The sequence below is a fragment of the Haemorhous mexicanus genome, chromosome 7, assembly GCF_027477595.1.
Source record: "Haemorhous mexicanus isolate bHaeMex1 chromosome 7, bHaeMex1.pri, whole genome shotgun sequence".
Classification (NCBI taxonomy): domain Eukaryota; kingdom Metazoa; phylum Chordata; class Aves; order Passeriformes; family Fringillidae; genus Haemorhous; species Haemorhous mexicanus.
This window is the reverse complement of record NC_082347.1, coordinates 35,902,500-35,923,888: the sequence shown is the minus strand read 5'-3', so window position 1 is coordinate 35,923,888 and position 21,389 is coordinate 35,902,500. Positions and strand designations below refer to the sequence as shown.

The 21,389-nt window shown below is 41.3% G+C and overlaps 1 protein-coding gene across 1 annotated transcript; it reads right to left on the bottom strand.

Moving 5' to 3' along the window:
• Positions 1-4,502: 4,502 nt before the first annotated feature.
• Positions 4,503-16,671, bottom strand: LOC132330100 (inactive pancreatic lipase-related protein 1-like). The gene is made up of 13 exons (XM_059852026.1): positions 16,597-16,671; positions 16,143-16,191; positions 15,230-15,384; positions 14,652-14,777; positions 12,525-12,659; positions 10,758-10,866; positions 9,542-9,661; positions 9,173-9,292; positions 7,652-7,770; positions 7,386-7,518; positions 6,323-6,434; positions 5,831-5,998; positions 4,503-4,625 (listed from the first exon to the last, which is right to left on the bottom strand). The coding sequence occupies exons 1-13, from the start codon at positions 16,597-16,599 to the stop codon at positions 4,562-4,564; spliced, it is 1,413 nt and encodes a 470-aa protein (XP_059708009.1). The 5' UTR covers positions 16,600-16,671; the 3' UTR covers positions 4,503-4,561.
• Between the last annotated feature and the right edge of the window lie 4,718 nt (positions 16,672-21,389).

The window sequence follows — 21,389 nt, the reverse complement described above, 5'->3', positions numbered from 1 at the left end:
TGGAGGTGGGTGATGCCAGAGGGAGGGTGCAGAGGGGCAAACACATCCTCTCTGACTCCCTGCTGAATTTGCTGTGCCTCTGCAGGGCTATAAAATGCTCGGGTGCACCAATTTCCAAACTGCAGGCAAGGGGGAGATGAGGAAGGCTGGAAGGACATGTGAAGTCAGGCCACAGAATCCCCCAAGGGACTGAGACCACCTTGGTGAGAGCTGAGGGTGGTGAAGAACGCTTGTGCACTTCCCTCCTGATGATTTTTTTTTTCCCTCATCAAAAGAGAGGGGGCTGATGTCTGGGTAAAGAATAAAAGACAATACAGAAAAGGTTAGTCTGAACCAAGAGTTTGTTTAATTTCTTTTTGAGCAGCTCCTCTGGTGGTTTCTGGGCTGCAGCCAGAGGACAGAGTGCTTCGTGTTGGGAGAAGGAAGGGGTCTCTCCAGCTCTTCCATCAGCCCAGGCAGGACAAGTTATCCTGTGTTTTACATCCCATATAATTAAGCTGATGACTGTATATATTCCTCCTCCATGAAGAACCTCTTCTGAATGAGAAATGGTGCTGCACTTGGGGCTGCACTCACTTTCCAAAGAGGATAATCAGGACTCCCAGACAATCCATTCTCTGAAACTGCACGTGCCCAGCTCAGGCACCCAAGCCACCAGTAATGTTCATTGCTGTTATTTTTCATGTGGAATTGACACTTAGGTTATATAAATTGTATGCTAAATTACAGTAGTGTGAATTATTAGCTGAACTAATGCATTACTGTGGAGGTTTAGATCCCTTTTTTCCTCTTCACCTCCCTAATTGGTTAGATGTGAGGCCGTTATCTACTTAATGCAATTAAAGGTAATATCTTTCTTAGGATAAACACACAACAATAATTCCATGGGCCAGAGCACGAAGAGGGGCTTGAATGCAACTTTTCTCTTTGGGTCTGATAAAATATGGGTCATCAAAGTGATAGCAATTGCAGTAGCCACCCAGTTGTTACTGTATAATTGAACACAACATTTAGACCAATTTAAAGAGTACTTTGCTTCTTGTTTCTGTTTGTCTGCAAGCACAGTTTAGAAGTAAGTGTCACGTAGGGCACTATTAGTATTTTTTGATTTAGAGCTGTGGAGCATCACATCAACCCTCTCCTTTCTTCCTCTGCCCTCTGCTGACCTTTTTTTGACTCACCTTTTTCTCGTCTTCAAATTTTAGAAGAAAAATGATAGCTGAACTTATTATAAAATTTCTTTGGCAAAAGTGGTATTTTTTTCCAATTAATATCTCTTTCGTCAAAGAAACTGCTCCCAGTTTATATCAGCAACAAGATGTTAAGAAATTTAACCTTGTTTTTCAACACTTTTTTACAACCACACGTAGTATATATTTCTGAAGGATGAGGGTGGGGCAAAACAGTTTGGGAATTATGCTCCAATGAAGGAAAAACAGCCTTCAAGGCATAACATTATAAAATTCCTATTTGCAACCTCTGAGGACACATCCCAGGAAGGTATGGAAATAAATACACAACCATAACACTGTCAGCTGGGGCTAGGTGATGAAAGCTCTAACATGAAAAACTAGATTAAAAAAAACCCTCCAGAGGTTCAGGAAGGAGAATTCATCAATGCCACATTAAGATACGCTCAAATATTTCTTGAAAGATAGAACCTCATTATGCTACTGATTTATGGAGCAAAGTAATGACTGTGGACAGCATTGTCTAAAGACAACAATGAGCACTGCAGTAATAATTAGAGTCACATGAAATCTTCCATTTTTATTTTTTTGTCTGATTCTAAGATGATTTATAATAAAGGGGGGAAATGCATGGCACGCAGTAGTCTAAAATGTAATGGAAATACGTGGCCCAAGTTGTTCCCATATTTAAAATATTTAAAATTCTTCTTGCAATGCTGCCCACCAACAAAATAATAGTAATTTCTGGCAGGAATTATAAAACCTTAACTATAGTACAAAGCGTTTTTCACCAAATTACTCACTCTATATCTACAATTACAGCCCATTTTTTTTCCCTTATGCTGATAACAAAAGATACATTTTAAGATCCTCGCTGTGCTACTCTTCCTTTAATAAATAAAGTGATCTTTTCAAAAGCCGCAAAACAATGCAGATAAAAATCAAAACATTTCTACATTTAAGGATGCAATCAAAGACTTGCCGTGAATGGTGTGATATTAAAGTTAAAAAAAAAAAAAAAATCAACTTGCTGTGTATTTTTGACCATAGTTTGTCACAAATACCATTCCCAATAGATAAGAATGATTATATGGTAAAGAGCGTAATTTATATATCTCAAGCGTTCTGCTTTTGTCACCGCCATCGTTAAGGAATTTGACACGTTTGCAGGAGAACAATATATGTCAACTGAAATATATACCAATTAGCCCTAAATGGGACACTGAAATGAATGATGCATGTGCATGCTATACTTACAAGTAATAACATGTGGTTTAAAGTCGCTCGCGTTTTCAAACAAGAATTCTTTTTATGTTGTCATTTAAAAAATCTAATATTTCAAAAGGTCAGGAATAAATAGCACCATTAGCATTAAAAGCTAGCTAAAGGGAAAGTAATTTGTTGTTCATTTAACATTGCATTTTATGTAATAGCTTTGTAAAGTGTTCGGGAGGGGGGGAGAGATTTTACTCTGCTAAAACAGGATGACGGCAGCTCCAGTTCATTATTAAAAGGAGATTTTTTATTATGCTATTGTCAACTTTAACGTCTTGATTCTGTTAGGTGTTTGTTAAAATTACACGGGCTGCTGAAGTGGCTATGGCAAAGGATAATGCTGAGAATATCATAAATGTCAAAACAATTGTGTAGGCAAGAACCTGCTTATTCCAAGATAAGGGAACAAAAGACAAAGGAGAAACTCTTCTGCAGTGTTAGGAAGTTAATAACCCTGTTGAGGTTTCCTCAGCAGGAGGCACTGGGATCAGGCCACCAAGTCCTAGGAGACACAAACAGGGAAGGCAGAAGGAAGCAGGGGATGCCAAAGGGATGGGGGCTACATGGAATATCAGACACCAGCTCCCCTGTCTGTGGCTATTCATAAACCCACAACTACTTATCTTCCTGGAGAGGGTTTGTGTGCTCCTCCAAGGACTGGATAAAGAGTGAAAGCCTCTGTTCCTGAGGCTGGATCCTGTTCCTCCTGCCAAACTGCAGCCATGCAGCTGTGGAAAGCCAAGGAAGGCATTGCAGGAGCAACCCAGAGGTGGACTTAACAGAGACTGGTGCAGGACAAAGAACTCAAATCCTTGTATTTATTAGGCCTGAATCTATTATTCTACCACTATAAGACTGACCACATTTGGGAAAAACTGGAGACAAAAAAATGTCAGCTTTTAGGTGTCCTTCTGGACAGCATAGGCTGGGAGGAAAGCAAACAAAGAGAGCTCTGCTGTTTGCTTGCTGCACTTGCTGCTGCCTGAGGAGCTGCACGGGGAAAGAAGGAATGTGACAGAGGGAATACCCCAGGAATTCAGGAAATTCAACCAGCCTGGTGTTGAATATTTCCAGACATGGGGCACCTCACACCTCTCAGGGCAACCTGGGCCAGTTTTAACAGTCCTGTAATACAGAACTTCTTCCATACATCTAATCCAAGTCAAATAGTACCTTTTAACCTGGGCAAGAAGCAGAAGTGCAATTTAGAAGGTTTTTAAGCATAAAAGCAAGCCTGCATGTGTCTGACTAAAACTGAAATTGCTGGAGGATATTCTCTTCAGTTGTGTTAAAGCAAGGAGCACTTTGGCTTTTATATAAAGAACTTACTTCAGCCCAGAGCATGCCCATATGTTGCTAATCTTCAGCAGTCATGTTTCTTTGTCTGTTATTTACATCCCCTATCTCCTTCCCATCACTCTGTGAGAGCTGGCAGAATGCACTCAATTAAACAAACAAACAACCAACAACAACAACAAGAAAAAACCCCAGCTTTTTTTTCTAGACTAGTGAAGAAGTGCTCCAACACAAAATAAAATGGTTTCCACCTCCACCACTGCACAGAATCCAAAGCCTTGTTGGGGGTTTGATGTCCTCCAGGACAGGGTGTTCTGGGTGAGGAAAGCTCAACCAGAGAGACCCAGTCTGGGCAGCGCCAGGAGAAACTGAGAGAAGGTCCCCAGGAGCAGGAGATGTGTGGAGCAGCAGATCCCCAGCAGTTCTGTGAGGTTTTATCAGTGAGGATGAGATTGCTCTGGCAGCAGAGGAGACACAGCCCCATCGTCCAGCTGAATGCGGAGGGATGTGAGGCAGGATTAGGTGGGGACAGAAATGAATTTGTTTCTGTTACCTGCCCCCTTTCCTCTTGCTTGAAATTATTTTGAAACAGGCTGAAAGCAGGCCAATTCTTCAACAGGTTTTGGCACATTCACTCCTAAAGCTACTCTAAAAATTCTGTCTATAGAGAGGTATCCACAGACTTAAGCTCAGCCTCCCAAAGCAGCAAAACCCCACCCCAAAAAACACACACCATCAATATTCCAGTGTTTTCTGTATGCTTTTATTGGTAACAAGGATTTGGGGATCCAGATGTGCTGTTAGCAAGCATTCAGAGTCAGCAGGACATCCTCCCTCACGATCTCAGACCCACAGAAACGGTACCTGAGGATGAAGGAAATGAGAGCACCTTGAGCTGTCAGCAGCTGTTGAAATGATACAAGTGGATTTCTTTGGTGTTAACACAACCGGATCTGTCATTTCAGGCAACTGAACAGAACAAACTTTGAGCGTCTAAATTTGAAATATACCTGCTGGGGAAAGCATTGATAGACTGTATTCATTCTGCTTCATTCCCCACCTTGCTTTAATGTTACAGTTTTGGGGTTTTTCCCCAGAGTTTGTGCTACCATCTCTATAGAGATGACCACAACTCTTTGTGCAAAGGTCACAAGTCAGTAGAAGGGTGAGTTCCTGTCTAGAGAAATACACTTTGTCAGCAGTGTGCTTTGGTGACTGGGAACTACAGCCAGACTTCGGAGCTCTGCTTTAAGGTGAGTTCAAGTGCTCCTTGGCTGTAATCATTTCACTTTGCTTGAAACTGTTTCCACCACCCATGTTGTCTTTTAAATGATGGAATTTTAACTGTGTATTTGAAAACAGAAGAAATAAAATTTAAACAGTTCTAGATATCAACTCATGATGTGGATAAAATAAAATAACTGATCAAGAAAATGAAGGAATTAATGTTTAAAGTCCAGGAAAATTAATGAAACTGGATCAGTAAATCATGCTTCTATAATCTGAGCAATGCTTTACAAAGTCTAGAGGAATCAATTTTAGACTCTCTCCCTCAGCTTTATATGTAGCTTTTCAGTGCAGGCTCCAAGTGTTAGTGTTCCTCATGGGAAAAGTGGATTTATTATCACCATCCTCTTTAGTCAGTCATGACCCTAAGGGTCATCAATAGCAATGGAATACTTGGCTGGTTCCAGCTGACAGAGAATCAGACCCACAAATAATCTGTTTTTATGGACAGTAGGAGTTTAGCAAGAATGATGCTGATGATCTAAGACAGCATTATTTTTTCTCACCCAAAGAATTTTACAGAAAGTTTGCTTTTGCTAAGGCCTGGAGAGATTTTCAGTTTTTCTCTGAGGTTATTTTAGGCAAAGGGTTGAAGTAGCAATGAATAGAACTATGGATGAACAGTGTCTTGAAAGGAAGGAAAGAAAAGATTTCCTTGAGAATCTTTTCCTTTTAATGCCTTAAACAACTTTTCTTGTGGAAAGGCTTCCACTCCACTTGTAATTTTGTCACCTATCTTGTCCAGTACCTTCCAAGATTTTCACAATTTTCACAGTACTTACTGTGCTCTATTTTCCCCAGCTTCTACTGTGACAGTTGCAGCTCCCAGTTTAGGAAGAGTTGGGTTTATCCAGTTGTTGTTCCAAAGGAATTTAACCTTGGTAACCTGTCCTACATTAACTTCTGCATCGATGTAGGCTGTGTAAGTGTTGTCTGGTTTGAGGGTACCCCTGTGAAAAACAGCATTTTATGGATGTGAGGCATGGCAACATTTACAGTTAATTACCAGTCTTGTCAAAGGCTCTGCTGTGGTGGCAAGAGGGTACAACAAGAGAGACAACATTTATCCTATGATATGGCAGCACCATTATTGCCAGATTTCTGATGTAATTCATCCCAAATCGCTTTTTCAGAGGCAGCAAAGGCAGGTGGGCCTGAGATGCTGCCTTTTTCTTTCTGTCTTCAGAAGATCAATTAAAAAAGAATTATTAATTACAAACACAAATTAAGGGTTCTAGAAGAAAAGTTTCTTTTCTATCGAATGTTTAACTTACTTGGCGATCTGGTGCTGCTTTGTGCTCCCATCAGTTCCGTAGAGGGCAACATTCACATATCCTTTTACTTTGCTCTTTCCAGAGAGGGTCACAGATACTTTGTACCTCCAAACTACACAGAGGAAATGGAATTACTTAGACTGTACCCAGGGAGAAACAGTCCCCAAAACATCAAATTATATAGGTTTTTTTTTTAATTTGTTGGTGTGTCAGTAGGGTATATTTGAGAGCGGAAAATACATAACATCATTGAGTGAAATCTGTTATGTCCTAATGAGATCAACATGAGAAATGGAAGACATTTGTGTTACTTTCTGGGAGAGAAAAAGAGAAAAATAATCCATATTGTAGTAAATACAATACAGATCTCAGCATTTTGACCCTTAAAGTTTTCATACAGAGTGAAGCTGGAAATAAAGGGGTGTTGGGGATAACTACAGATACAGAATCTAAGCAGCATGAAAGAATTCTGAAGCTCCAGGAAAAGAATTTTTGTTGGTGGGAACTTCCTTTTAGAGTGCAATTTGGAAAAGGAACTGAAGGAGATTCTGATCTGTGCTTACAAGGGCAAACTAAGCAGGGTGTTGTGAGAGCTGGCATTCAGGATAACTGAGGTTGTAAAGGAGTTCATCTTGTCCATCCAACAGCTGTGATCAGCTTGTTCTTGGCCTTTGTCAAATGGAGTTTTTGGCATCTCCAATGACGCCAAAAGCTTCCCTGGGCCCCTCTTCCTGCATTAAGCACTGCCACTGTGATACAATTTTCATACTATTTAAGAAGAAATTCCCTTTCTGCAACTTCTGTGCATTGTCTCTCCTCCCTTCTCCTTGAACCTTGCTAAACATCTCAGTAACCTCCACTAGACTCTAGAGTTTGTCAGTCACTTTCTTGCCCTGTAGGGCCCCAAACTGGCATTAGTGATGGGGCAAAAGAGGAAAAAGCATGAAGGACAGAAGAGACTTTGCACTGTGATGAGATTTGTTCATCTGCTAAAGTTAACTGCCAAAGAGGAAATTAAAATTTTTACAAGGAGTAGGTAGCAATGGAAGCATTCAAAACTCACGAGGATAATCCTTGGCCTCTCTAGTATTCAGGTAAAATTTCGTGAGCTCATTATCTTTAATCTTGTCCTTGAATCTGTCTGCGTAGTGACCCATATTTGGGCATCCCTCTTCTGGGCATGGGAAGCATTTTCCCTAGTGAAAACAAATATATCTATTAACAACATTATCCAGCCAGACAAGGAAAATAAAAAAAAATTTAGTCAAAGGATTTATTTTTAGTAATGTTTTCAATAGGGTCCATCCCAAAGCTCTGAGAAATACTTACTTCTTGAAAAAGATTATATGAAGCACAAGGATAGCCTAAAAATCCGTCAGGGTACATGATACTGTCCGAGTAATACTTGTAACTCCGCAAGTGATTGCAAGCCACAAAGTCCCGAGTTCCTGTGAAAACATGCCCTGAGGTTGGTTCTCCTTTTCTCTTCCCACTCAAGGAAAGAAACCTGTGTCACTGAGATGCATCATTCCTCCTCAAAAGCCTCATCTCAATTCTTGGAGAATCAAAGGTGAGGTTGGAACCCTACTTGCTTCTGATGCGCTCACCCTAAGGAATGATTCCCTAAGGAATGTCACTGGCTCAACAGGTATAAAATGCAAACTTGAAATGCTTTGTGGAGACCGACTGTGCAGCTCAGCCCTGCCCCTCAAAAAACACTTATTCAAGCAATCTGACTGAGTTTAACAATAGAAACCAGGGCTGCCTGAAGTAGGTCTTTTCTAGAAAACAGTTTCATTACAATAACAAAAGAAAACCAAATGAAAAGTATTTAACAGTGAACTTCCAAGGGCAGTGCTGATTTGCTCCAGCTGAGGGCTTCAAAACGAAATTATTACTATTTGGGGGGTACTTAAGAAATGGAGACTCTTAAAATTAAAATAGTGAATATATTATTTTCCTTTGTGTTGCCTGTGTTTTCCTGACTTCAGGTAAAAAAAGGAGCATATACTATGCAGTTATTTATTTGTGCTTTAATTCCCCATTATTGATAAAAACTTTATCAAAAAAAAAGGGTGCGAGAATGAAAAAGTAATGCCTGCAGCTGCATTGAATGAAACCTGGAGTAAAAAGGTTAGCGACCACAAAACAGATAAAGGATTCGTAGAGTTTAAGTTGCCTGAAATAGTGTAAGAAAGAGCTAAGATAAGGTACTGAAAAATCTCCACTGCAGAAATCTTCGGGGTTTTAAATTTATTTTTTTAATATTATGCATAATTTAATTTTAGAAAGATACATAGGAATAATTTGATACTTAGAAATTTTAATAGAACCACGTAAAACAACAAAGAACACTGTATTGGAGCAACTACATGTCCTAAAAATAGGCACAATGAGATCACTTCAATGCAACTCTGATTGTAATCTGTAATTAAACAAGGAACCGAATTATTTGCTCTATCTCAGAAGAATTTCAGCTGAAGACTCTCTCCCAGGAGTAGGTGTGGACATCTTTGCCCAATTCCACCAGTGCTGCTGCTGGACAGTTAGACACAAAATGCAATGTGTTGTTAAAAGACCCTTCAGAATGTTTGGCACAGCTCCAGCAACTTTCGTTTCTCATATTAGATCCTTATGAGGACACACATTTTCCAGAGGCAAGACATTTGTCTTGTTTATTTTTTAATAAGGTCTAGAAAAGTGGTGTGTTTTGAGCATTTTAACAGCTTCACTGCAGTCTGCAGCTGGTGGATACAGCAAAGGCTAATGTAAAACCCCTGAACTAAGGCAAGATAAGTGGCTACACTTTGAGGACTTCCCCTGAATTTGAAATGCAAAGAACACACTTACCTTCCCAGATGCCATCGAGATCTACGATCTGTGAAATAGCGTTCTTGTCACAGCCAGGCATCTCCTCTCCTCCGTTTGGATAAAAGTCAAGATGTCCAACAGCTGTGCGTATGCCAAAACCTGGAGAGCATTTGAAGCAGGGTAAGCACGTTTTAAATGAATGTTGTCTCATACCTGTAGCTGCTGGCTCCGAGTTTGCCTGTGCACGGTGTTTTAGGACAGGAGCTGTTGGTGACTGAAGCGGTGAATTTGTTCTGTTCTGCCCCAGCACAACAACCTCGGTGAACAGTCAGAGCACCAAAGTGCCACAGGGCATTAATTCAGTACAGAAAATAATAAATCATCAGCAGAGTAAAGCTGCATACTCACCTAGGTTAGGGATTGTGGGAGCTGAGTCTGTGTGGATAACGTCAACAAATTCTGCATCAGATTTATCCAGTCTGACTTCAGTTGGAGTGCCTTGAAAATAAGGTTGTGCAGGGTCCAGTCCTGAGAGAAAAAGAGTAGTGTTATGTATGGATAAAGAAATGTAGGTGTAGAATCATTTTACATGTCATTGATTGATGGTATAGAATGAATGCCACAAATATAGTTACCTATGGTTCTTATATCCAAGTAATGTAGGCATTAATAAAATGCGGATGTGTGCTCTCAAATTACCAAGTGGCTTTTCTCCCAGGAAGTCACCTGTGGCAAGCCTATTAAATTTCACTGCTTTACATACTGACAGCAATACTGAATGCCAACACTTGGAATCAACTTTTTTTTTTAAAATGGAACTTCTCTTTAATAACACTGCTCAAACTGAGGTTACTGCGTCGGCATCCCAAGGAACTGATCCATCTGCAGGGTTTCTAGAGTCCCTTGCTTGAGAGTACTCAGAGGAATTTGTGCTGATAGCACCCCCTGCTTGCAGTTATACTGCCTGCCTATGTCGGGCTCCAGTCAGATTTTGGGAAAAACATCTAGATTTGAAGCAATGAGCTTTGCTTTTGAACCTAGCAGCAAATGGAATCAATTTGCTTGCCAAATTGCTGCAGCAATTTCAGGTGCTTGTAAAGTCTTGCAAATTGTACAGCTTTTGCTGCCTTATACTTGCATCTCTTCTTGTCCCTAGGCAGCTTATTTTGGGTTTGCTTTTAAACTGGATTTTGTAGACTACTAGTCCAAGTTTCACCAAGCCTGAAATCCCCGAGGAAAAACAACAATTGAAAAGGGTTTTGTTAATAATTTCCAAAATTGTCTTTTATCCATGAAAGGCCACTCTGCTTAATGCACAATGCCCTTGACATTGCCTACACGATAAATAAGCAGCTCAAACCCACAGCTTTAACCTCTGCAAGGGCTGAACATTTAAAAAAAAAAATCCCTTTGCTGTGTAACACATGTGCAAGGAAAATAATTATCACGCTCTTTCCCCCACTTAGCACAGCCCTGCTCCTTGGGGTACTGTGTGAAAGGAGCACAATATCCCAATTGCCCTGACTATGGTGCAGCCCAGGGATGCAATCACAGTGGGATGATTCAGGGTGGGTAGCAGGGTTTTGGGAGGTGCCTCTGGTGGGAGGTGGCTGCAGGCACTAACCCGTAATTCTGCCGATGCCCGGGCGCCTCCGGCCGGCCTCTCCAGCAACGTGTGCTCCCAGGCTGTGGCCAATGATGTGAACATTAGCTGGGGAGTATCCATATTCATCCTGGCAAAACAGCAAAAAACAATCATTGCTATGCCCCTTTGCATCAGCAACAGGGAAGACTTGAAAGGGGCTGGGAAACTACTTTTAATTTGCCTGCTGGCTCAGGAACTCCTCTAGGATTTCAGCGTCTCTTTGCCAGTTCTGTCTGGGACATAGATTTTCCAAACCTCCTAATTCAGCTGGTGCCCTGGTTGGGAGGTTGGTATGACTCCAGACAGCTCTGTCAAGAGTCCTGAGGGGCTCTGTATTCTTCCAGAGGGCCCATTAAGGTTCACAGAATGCTTGTTTGGCTTGCAAGAATAAGCCAGGCAGGAACTCTTAGTTGCACCTGGCAGGTTAAGCACCACTCAAAGCTGGAGGAGGTCATGAGATGAGAAATGCCTTCAGCCTTTTTGGACAGGAATTCAGTAGCTGCAATGCAGATGTGGAGGATGAGAGGTGGGTCAAAGCACTGCTAGACCCAGCACACTCTCTGGTTTTAGTTATTTATACTTCTTTGATGAGAAATTTGTGTTGAAAGCAACTAGATTAAGAGAAGGCTTCAGACCAAGCTTCACTTGCCGTGTGAAGCTGGCTGCAAAAGGAGCCACCTCCTGTGGGTTTGGGCACTGTCCACCACAGCTTTCCCTGGGGCAGCTGGTGGGTCCTGCTTGTCCCCAGCCAGTGCTGCCAGCTGGTTTTCTGGTGTTCATGTGAGCTCATTGGTTCTGTAATATATGTTATAAAGTAATTCATGATTTAAGAGAAAATGTGTGTTATAAAATTATAAAATCCAAGGAGTCTCTGACCATATGCAGCCAGGGGACAGATAACCACTCCGGAATTTTGAAATTCCTGAAGGCAGCAGGAGAATAATGCCACGTTTAACAATGAAATAGACCTGGCCAGCACGATGATTGGCCGCCTCTGGGGTCATCAGGAGAGCCAAAGGGTGATCATCCCTTGATAGATACCATCAATCAAGATAATCAAAGATACATCTCAATAGGCAACTGCCCCTGACATGATCAGAGCTTGCTAAAACTCAGGACCAGCAATAGTCCAGCCCTACACAGTGAAAGAAACTTTCATATATATGCGGGATTACAAAAGAAATGGGGGCACCTCTGCCTCAGGCATAAAAAACTGTATAAAACAGCCCTGCCGAAAATGGCATTGGTGAACAGAGAGAGGTCCAATACCACAGAGGTCAGATCTCGGTTCACACAGCGCCGATCCCGGGCTCGACGATGTCCCTTTGGCTGTAGGTTTTTGAGGACCGTATTTCAGTCATGAAAATAAAATCTTTCGCATTTATTAATCTGGATTCCTGGCTGATCATTTATAACAGTTCTATCTCCATGAGAAAGAAGTTGGCCATATCCATTATTTCTGCATATTTAGTTTTACACAGCATTTGTTAACATCTACAGAGTAACTCTTTGGCTGTACTAGGGGAATATCCTTTAGAATTTCCTCTCCTTAAGTTAGCAGGCCTCGCTGCTATCACATAATATTCTCCTTTTTAAAAAAAATTGTGCTGTATGCTTTCAGCACAACTGACTGTGGAGTAGAGAACAATGTTTTCTGCTGGTTACATCTACATTTGTGAAAGTTCCAGAGCTGTATTTCTTTCAAGTCAATATTATAGTAGAGCTTTAGAAAGAGCAGACTCTTACCATGAGGACATTCACAAAATAAGCAATTTCAGCGCCCACGACACGGATGTTGTTGGCTGCCTGGGTGTACTGACACCTGGAACCTTTCTTCCAGTTCACACAGATGCAGTTCACATCTTCCACAGTAAGCATCCTCTGTTTTGTAAAACAAAAGTAAAAACAGTGGTAAATACAGTATGGGATCAGTTCATGTTGGTCACTGTGGCTCAGCTACTAAATCTTGTGTGAACTTGTATGAGAATGATTTGAGAACCAAAGCTGTAGCATGGATGTGTGCTCAGAGGGGTTTGTGTGATCACACAATGCTGAAAGAGGGTAATATGGATTGTGGTAATCATTTCAAATACCCAGAGGAGTATGTTTCACAGGAAGGAGAACAATAGCAATCATGAAACATTCAACTTTCATTTTCAATCACACTTGGTACGTAACACTAAATAAGAGCTCTACTTATGCACCTATTCACTTCAGTGATTTAAAAGTACCACTGTAACTCAAATTCAGTAAGAATATTTTTGCTAGTAAAAGTCACTAGTGGTTTTCTGATGCAGATTTGTAAGAAAGATAATGTTTTTATAAGATGGTGTACCAACTGTTGGTGTTCATTTCAGATTTCTGGCTGTATTTGGGAATATGCAGGTAGAGGCTTTGCTACAGATCCAGAAGTTTTACTGTTCTCCATTGAGCTGGATTGTTTGGCTAAAAGCATTTTCTTTTAGCAACTTCAGTATATGGCAACAACTGAAAAAGGACAAAAAAGGTAATAAAGGTGTCTGTGACCATACTAGAAGTGGTAAAAATCAGTTTGCAGACAGGATTATTGTTTAATGGGAAGGAAAGCAAGTAACAGATACGCATAGGAGGATTGATGTGTTCACAATCCCCTTTGCTCCACTCTTTATTGAAAAGGTTCACTGAGACCAATTTGTTTCTAAATATAAACTAGAGTATTGTGATACAACACAGGCTGCTGTAATAGATGAAGAATTTAAGGATTTATCTCATGCCTCTACATTCTGGAAAATTGATCAAATGGATTTAAGGGGCAAGCTGAAAAATATATTGTGAGCTATCTGATTGATAGAGAAGTTCCAGGAAACAAACCTTAATTATAAAATGCCAAAAGTAAGAGAGAAAATTATAAAAGCATCAATCTGCTTCTGATGCTCTAAACAAATTATTGACTGACAAATCCAACCATCATCCATAGTTTTTCTTTTCCTTTGACCTAGCCTCAAAAAGAATCATGCAATGGGGATGCAATAAATGTGAAATACCTCGATTTTAGCTTCCCGTTGTTCCTCAAAGGGTTCTCATAAGTAAAGTAGGAATACCTTGTTTAAATAAATTGTATTTCTGTTAATCGTTGAAAAACCTTATCCTCAAAGTGCCATCAGCTGGGATTTTTTTCTGTGCTGCATGACTAGGGGCTTTCATTAGCTCCAGCAGCAATTAAAAGCTTCTTTGGAGGACTTGAGAAAACCACAAGCTGGAATTGCACTTTGCATAGGGACAGAGTTAGGAAAGAGTTTGTGGAACTAGAACAAAAAATCAATAAAGCATAGTGCTTTACTACATTCAGTGCTCATAGCAAGTCCTAGATTGAAAGCTTTGTTCCAAATGCTCCCCTTGAGGTCCCCTTTGGATGTACATTTTTATGTCTTTATTGCTTTTGGCAAGGGTTAGCCCAGGAGCTCAGCCTCCTGCACCCATGTGGTAGCCCAGACCTTCCTGTGATGGCCCTTCCACATCTAGAATCCTTCTCTTGGCTGGAGAAATAGGATGCAGGAGCTTTGAGTCTGCAGGTATTTCTGGAATCCCCTTGATCCTAGCCAATATCTTCCCCCAGGGTTTGTGTTCTTTTTACCAAGAAAAAGGGCACTTACTGAGTCAAATCTTTTTGTCACTCGCTTGACTAAAGAGAAAAACTGAATGAATTTTACCTCATTATTTCCTCAAGGTCCAAACCTACATACTCAATTTGGTAGCAATGTGAAAATGCGAACTAATTTTTTCTTTTTTATCACTACAAATACCATGAGAAAAATGGGTTAGAAACCGAGAAAAGAGACAATTTATATGAATGTGTTTATAAATGCAAACTAAGGGTGTCCCTGTGGTACCTACCTTGCACATGTCTGACAACCAGTTTTCTTCCCCGTGGTCAATAAATCCATGTACAATAAATCGGGTCTTCCTGTCTGCATTAAAATTTGAGGCCTCGATTGTTGACTTATCAACAGCAGACACCTCCTATGTTAATGTAGATTTAAAAATAATTAAATTAGCATAGAGAAGAACTTCATAAACCTTTAATTTTGATTTCTATAATTAGGATTTCAAAATTGCAAAGACTTGAACCATGCTTCGCTGTGCAGACGTTTAAAAGTTTTGCAATGTTGAACTCATTGGCAAGAATTTACATGAACGTTCACGTGTATCTCCATTCAAAGCAAGTTTTTACACCCATCTTAGAGCAAACAAGATTTCAGTGTGGTTTCATTTTATCTGTGGAAAAAAATTACCCCCAAATGCTCATTTTACCAGTAGTTCTCAATGGGGACCCTGCCACCTGAAGAGCTGGTCTTTTGAATAAAGTGACAGTTTGGCCATTTTTAAGCCTTTTCAGAAACATAGCTGGAGTCTGTGTTTATGTACAAGTTTTGCATGTGATACAGCAAAGTTTAAACCACAACAGTTCTTACTTGATAGTAATTCTGGTTCTCTCTGGTGTACAGGAGGAACTGAGTGCCTATGCTCTCTGGTTTCCAGGGTAATTTGTAGATTGGCCTTTCCACAGTCCCAGACCATGGTGCATCATCTGTGAAGCACCCAAGCCTATCATAGCAAACTTCTTTGCCTGTAGAATGAACACCAGAAAAATCCGTGTCAATGAGCAGAGAAATGGAGCAGTGAGAACTCATCACATGGCTTCTCTGGAGGTGGGGGGGTGTGTCTGTTTTTTATTCTAGAAAATCCCACAGTTTACAGAAAGCCAAGTCCAGCAGTTGCCTTTTCCCAGATCTTGAGAGGCTGCAGTTTATCCTATTGCTCATCAAAAAAGTCTTCAGAGGATTCCTTTGTGGTATCCTCGGGTACCCTCCTCCAGCTGTTGCTTTGCCAAAGGCAGAGACAGCTGATGAGTTTCTCCTAATGCCAAGCCAAAACATTGCAGATATTCAGCAATAAATTGAGACTGTGCTGAACAGCTGACTGCACATGGAAAGTCTTATAGTGCACAAGCCAGTGTCTTCTGCTGAATACAAAGCTATGCCCTCATTAGACTGCCTCTCCACTTTGCCCTGGCTTTTTTTTTTTTTTTTTCCATTTCCATCATTAGTAAGAGTACAAGAAATAATTTCCTATGTTTATTAGAGCAGTAGCTTTGTTCAGAGATAGGAAGCATCAGCTTTTCTTGCTCTCTCTTAGGGCAGAATTCCCAGAATGGAGAGGAAAGACAACACTCACTCTCATCTCATCATTCCTATATGGAAAAGTGAACCACATTAACCTCAATAAATAAGTCTTAAGGCACCAGGGTGTGGAATAACACGAAGAAATAGGTGGAAAATGCAGCAGCATAGAAAGGCAATACAAACACTAACCCCATATGCTTACCTTCTGCTGCACTGAGCAGAAACAGGCCAAGAATCCAAATTCCAAGCATCTGGAACAGTAGAAAAAGAAGCAGCTAGGATTTGCTAACCCACTCGTTTAGCAAGCACACTCAGCCCCCTGGTGCTGAATTTTCTCAAGGTGAACAGAGTGCCTGCTCTTTCTGCAGGATGTATCCCTGACTGCTGCGTGCCAGAGACACTCTGTGTGAGTCAGCTTTGGGTTTGCTTGCTCCATGAGAGATCAGGGGCCATAAATATACAAAAAAAGCATAACAAAAAGCATAACTTAAATCCAGGCTGATTTTTTTCCTTCCAATCAGATGTACAGAGGCTACTTTAGAATTACCACGAGGATTAGAGAACACGAGCTGCCATTCCCCTTCCCACTCCTGTGCTGTGAAAAGCCACAAATCTGATGAGGTACAAGGAAAGAGCCCCAGACCCGAACTACTTACCATGGAGTCTTGAAGCTCCTTGAAGCCTTAATGTGTGAACATTGCATGTACTTTTATAGTCTGCTTTATCCTTGGAAAGGATCCTAGAAAGATAGGAATATTTGTTTCAGATAATAGTTTCTAGATAAGTTGGCAAAAAACTTTAATGGTTGGTTTCTCTGATAGTTCCAATATCCATGGTCATAGATTTCTTGAATCAGTAAGCTGGATCCAGCAATATGATTGGAGCTCCAGTGGCTGGTAATTCCCAGGCAGCAACTCATCAGGAATGGCTCATGAAACAGAATTATATGGATCTGTGTGTCTTGTCTTGGCAGGGAAGGCTTTTATATTTTGTGTTGGTTAGTTGGGCTGTAGGAGATCTACTGGGGGAGTTAGTAGGGAACCACATCATTTTTAAGCTCCAGTCCTTGCCCTGTATCCAGTGACTTCAGATGTGAAATGCTCCTGTGTTTTCTGGGTCTTTTGATTTCTCCCTTTTGGAAAACTCTTAGTGGGCTTGCTATATTCTTTTCATAGTGAAAGAGTCTGTCCTTTTCCAGGCATCCCTTCAATTTCCTTGCTGAATTAAGTAGATGTAGGACAGTTGTGTAACCACTGGGATCCTTTCTATACTCTCCATGAAACCCAAGCTTTGAGAAAACTTCGGAGAGATTAACTGAGATTAACAGTTGTGTAACCACTGGGATCCTTTCTATACTACCCATGAAACCCAAGCTTTGAAAAAAGTTCTGAGAGATTCACTGAGAGCAAACACACTGGAAATATATACAAATGACATACAGAATTCCCCCAGACACTGGGATGTGGCTGGAATGTTGCAAAGCTCTATAGATTGTTCTAGTAGAAACATCAACTCAAAGGTGAAACGCAGCCTGTGCAAAATGCACCAGACTAGGTCTGGCAATCCCCTGGACCTGTTTGTTTCTAGAAGAAGGCCCTAAGTGAACTCAAGAAGAAATGGGGTCTGAGCTGGCTCCACTTGGAGAGTTTAATCAACTTGGCTATGCTTTATGCCTTATATGTTTGCATAATTGAAGTCCCTTGATCTCCACCTCTGGGAATGACCAAATGGATAACAGGTGTTCCACATATATTTCATTTCTCCAAACAGCTGCGTTGCATTTTTTATTAGGATACGACCTTTGATACTGTTTTAGAGCTTTGAACTCCTGTCTTTAGTTGAAGTGGGATTTTTGTCTGTAAATAGGTTTGTGTCAGTGGAATCAGTACATGCCCCAGCACACTGACAAGATCTAAAACTTGTTCAAAATGAGGGGGGAACATGGGGGAAGTTTCCCCCACTTAATTGAAGAGCTAGTGGAAAAGATTTGAGTTAGGATTTTATCCATTAGTCTGCTACTCTTATTCAGTACTGTAATAATACAGGTGAGACAGAGTAAGCCAACAATGCCTTAGGCTATGGTCAGTTGGATTTCACCTGTTTACTTCTCCTTTGGGAAGGCTGGGCAGGGCTGGGATGCAGTCCCTCAGTACCATGCAGGCTGCTCTGTGCCTGGAGGAGACTCTGGTCCATGTGGCCTCACAGCTGTGGCCTTTAGAAGAAGGATGGGTTTTGATTTAAGAAAGAAAAAAAGTAATAAGCACAGCTATGTTTCTCCAGTCCTGAAGAAAGTGTAGTCTGGAATAGGAAGCAGGCAGAGGACTGGATTTCAGGTGTTCAGGACACTGTGGTGCTTCCCAGCATTGTGCACTTTTCCTTGCTATGTGTCAGTTCCCCAGGAGTCTGCAGGACTCAGAACTGGAGGTCTCTATGGGTGAATCTCAGACTAATTAATTTTTTTTTACACTTGTGTTTAATCAAGGATACAACAGGGCTGGGGTTTCTCTTAAAAAAAAAAAAATTTTGAAGTCTCTACTCATAAATGTTTTCGCATATTTCTTAGAACTCTATCTGCCCAAGTACTTGTATATAATTTATCAAACATGGGGAAATGAGAGTAAATAAATTATTAACTCTTTCTTCCTCTTCATTAGCTCAGAGTTTGGGTTTTATACTTGGGAAAATATCCTCTGCCTTGGTCTCTTACAGCTGCAGGAGGCTCCCTCATGCCGTGCTTTGCAGAGCAGTGATGGTCATTTGAAACGTGAAATGGTCAGCCCCAGGTTTTGCAAACCTGGTTCCTCAGAGTTTCTCTTCAGGACTCTCAGAGGCCACTGCAAATGTTTGTGTTTGAAATGAAACAGCATCCAGGAGCTGGGATTCAGTGTTTAGTTCCTTCCAAAGTGGGGGCACTTGAGCTTTGCCCTGTCTGCCTTTTCCAGGCAGGTGCAGTACTAAGGGCTGGCTCACCTGCTGCAGGAATCACCTGGCCTTGTGCTGCTCCTGCCCCATCCCAGAGTGTCTTCTGGGGGCAGTGCTCCTGTGTGGGGCTGCAAAACCCTGAACAGCAGCACAGGCTGCAGAAAGAAGGTGTTTCAGACCTGCAGGGGTGTTCTGAGGACATCTGTTGCCTTGGGAGTGTTTGATAATATCCCAGATTTATCTCTCGGTGTGGTGGAACTCAGTTCTTGCCTTGAGGAACAGATAGAGTGAGACCGTGCAGTGTTTGAAATGCATTTTAGTATCTGTGATTTCTGGTGGCTCCATAGTTACAAGCACAATAAACGTGGCTCAAACATGATAAACGTTGACATGTGTATTTGCAAAGAGCTAAAAAAACCCAAAGGGAACAACAATTTTTTTTTTTTAAATTTGCTTTAATTGTGTTTTGTGCCAAGATCTCCATGCACAAGAGTTTGGGTTTACTCAGCTGCCATGTACAGACCTTGGGGACCTCTAGCAAGGTGTAAGTATCTGAGGCTCTCCATATGCCACAGTTCCATGGCCACAAAATGTTGACCTGGGAAGAAAAAATAAACTTGAAGCAAGATTTATCTCTTTTTGCCCAATGAAAATGAAAGGATGCCAGCTGTCACCTTGAGGGTTGTTAGTCCCACCCATAATCCCGCTGAAGGCTTCCTAATAGCCTGCTGCAAAGATTACAAAGATTGCTAACTGATATTAACAGTAACAAGGTGAATTTCCTTCTTTTGGGGACCAGCTGTAAAAGTTGAGGTTTAATCTCCTTTATCTTGGTTTGTCACTGTTTTGCTGTGGAAAAGCTAAACATTTCAAATTCTTCATTGCTGTGTTCTTTCCCAGACAGTTATTCCCTGGTGCATCTGATTTTTCTGCTTTTTTTCTGTCCAAAGTGCAATACCTTGTATGTTTCCTTATTGAAATTCACTTTGTTGATTAAAACCATGTGTCATATTTAAGACCTTTTCTCCATCTTTTCTTACAGGGTTTTTTCTCTTGCCTTCTGACCTCTAAATGGGATACACTTACCTATGTCCATCTGTTCCATGTATTATATTGACTGTTTCTGCTCCCAGTCTTGCCCAGAGCAGAGAGAAAATGGCTTTATTCCAGCGAAATTCAATTTTTGTGGTAGTTTTGGGGTTGATTTCAAGATCAAGATACTGTGGGTAAACATCATCTTGAGGGAGGTCTCCACTGCAAATAGGAGGAAAAATGGCATCACTAAGTTTAACAGTTCAAAGATCACTGAAGTAAATCACGTGCCCACATATTTTCAAGTTTTCCCTTCTTTTACAATAGAAATTTGCATTTTTGGTGTTCTTTGCAAGAGCACAGGTCACTGCACCAAGGCTCTGAATGAGGAGAGGATGAAAAGCAGTACAGAACACTTTAAATGTGCCTGTGACAGGAGGCCATGGGGAGGTGACAAGAGTGAGACTGGGGCTGTCCCCAGAGGCCTTGTGTGCTGAGTTTGCAGGGATCACTCACCTGGAGTTCAGAAACACAGAACTCATGGAAATGGAGATGCCTTCCACTTCCTTTTTACAACCATCCATCTGCCCTCATGGTTCTAACTTAAGTAATAACTTCTTTCCTATCTGATGTGAAGTAGAATATTTGCAATGCAGGATGAGTGTTAACCCTGCTTCGATGTGTGGAAAGTATGTAGACTAATGCTAATAGCATTACATACTGCAGAAAAATATTAATTTAACTTACCTGGCCACTTCATATTATTTTGAGTACGCCTGTGTGTTACAGTAAAGCAGGTTTATGTCTCCCTTATGTTTTCTTTACACCAGACAATTTGATAAATACATTTTGTCTCCAAGCTGCATAAGTAAAAACAATTATCCAAAAGCTATTTACAGTTATCAAAGAATTAAAGAATTTTCAGAAAATTTCTGGAAGGTCTTGGCCACAGCCCTTAATTGAATCACCTGGGCTGAGAATAATTTTTGGCTTTACAATGCTTTTGAACTGCTAGCTCTTTCAACTCTTTTTATTTCATTTAAAGGGGTTTTGTTTGTTTGTTTGTTTTTTGTGGTTTTTTTTTTGGTTTTTTTTTTTACAAAGAGCAGCAGCAGAGGACCTAGGGCCATGCATGGCCCCTGGCCCTCATGGCAGGATCAGGAATCCCCGACCTGGCCCACAGAACGGGGATCCAGGTCCTGATGGGGGAAGCAAAGCCCCCAAACCGAAGAGCTGCTGGCCGGGCGGAGGCCTTGGCCCAGGGAACCGAGCCAGGGGGCCCAGACCCGGCCCACGAGCGGGCTCTGTGTTCTCACAACCGGGCACCCTGCTGCCAATGCCTGGGCAGCACGAGTGACCGAAAACGCTTCCTCCCCCTGAACCACCAGCACATACCGGCAGTTGGGGAAGAGAAGCTTTCCCAAGGATCATCACCCTGGATCCGGGGGTGCTTTGTCCCCACAGCAAGCGAGCGATGCTCGCCTTGCACTGTTTC

Bases quoted from the DNA above. Each gene is read 5' to 3' on its own strand.
- LOC132330100 (XM_059852026.1), bottom strand. The intron at 9,293-9,541 runs GTGAGTATGCAG...AATGCTCTCCAG, and splicing joins TCCCACAATCCCTAACCTAG to GTTTTGGCATACGCACAGCT. The intron at 5,999-6,322 runs GTAAGTTAAACA...TGTTTTTCACAG, and splicing joins AAGCAGCACCAGATCGCCAA to GGGTACCCTCAAACCAGACA.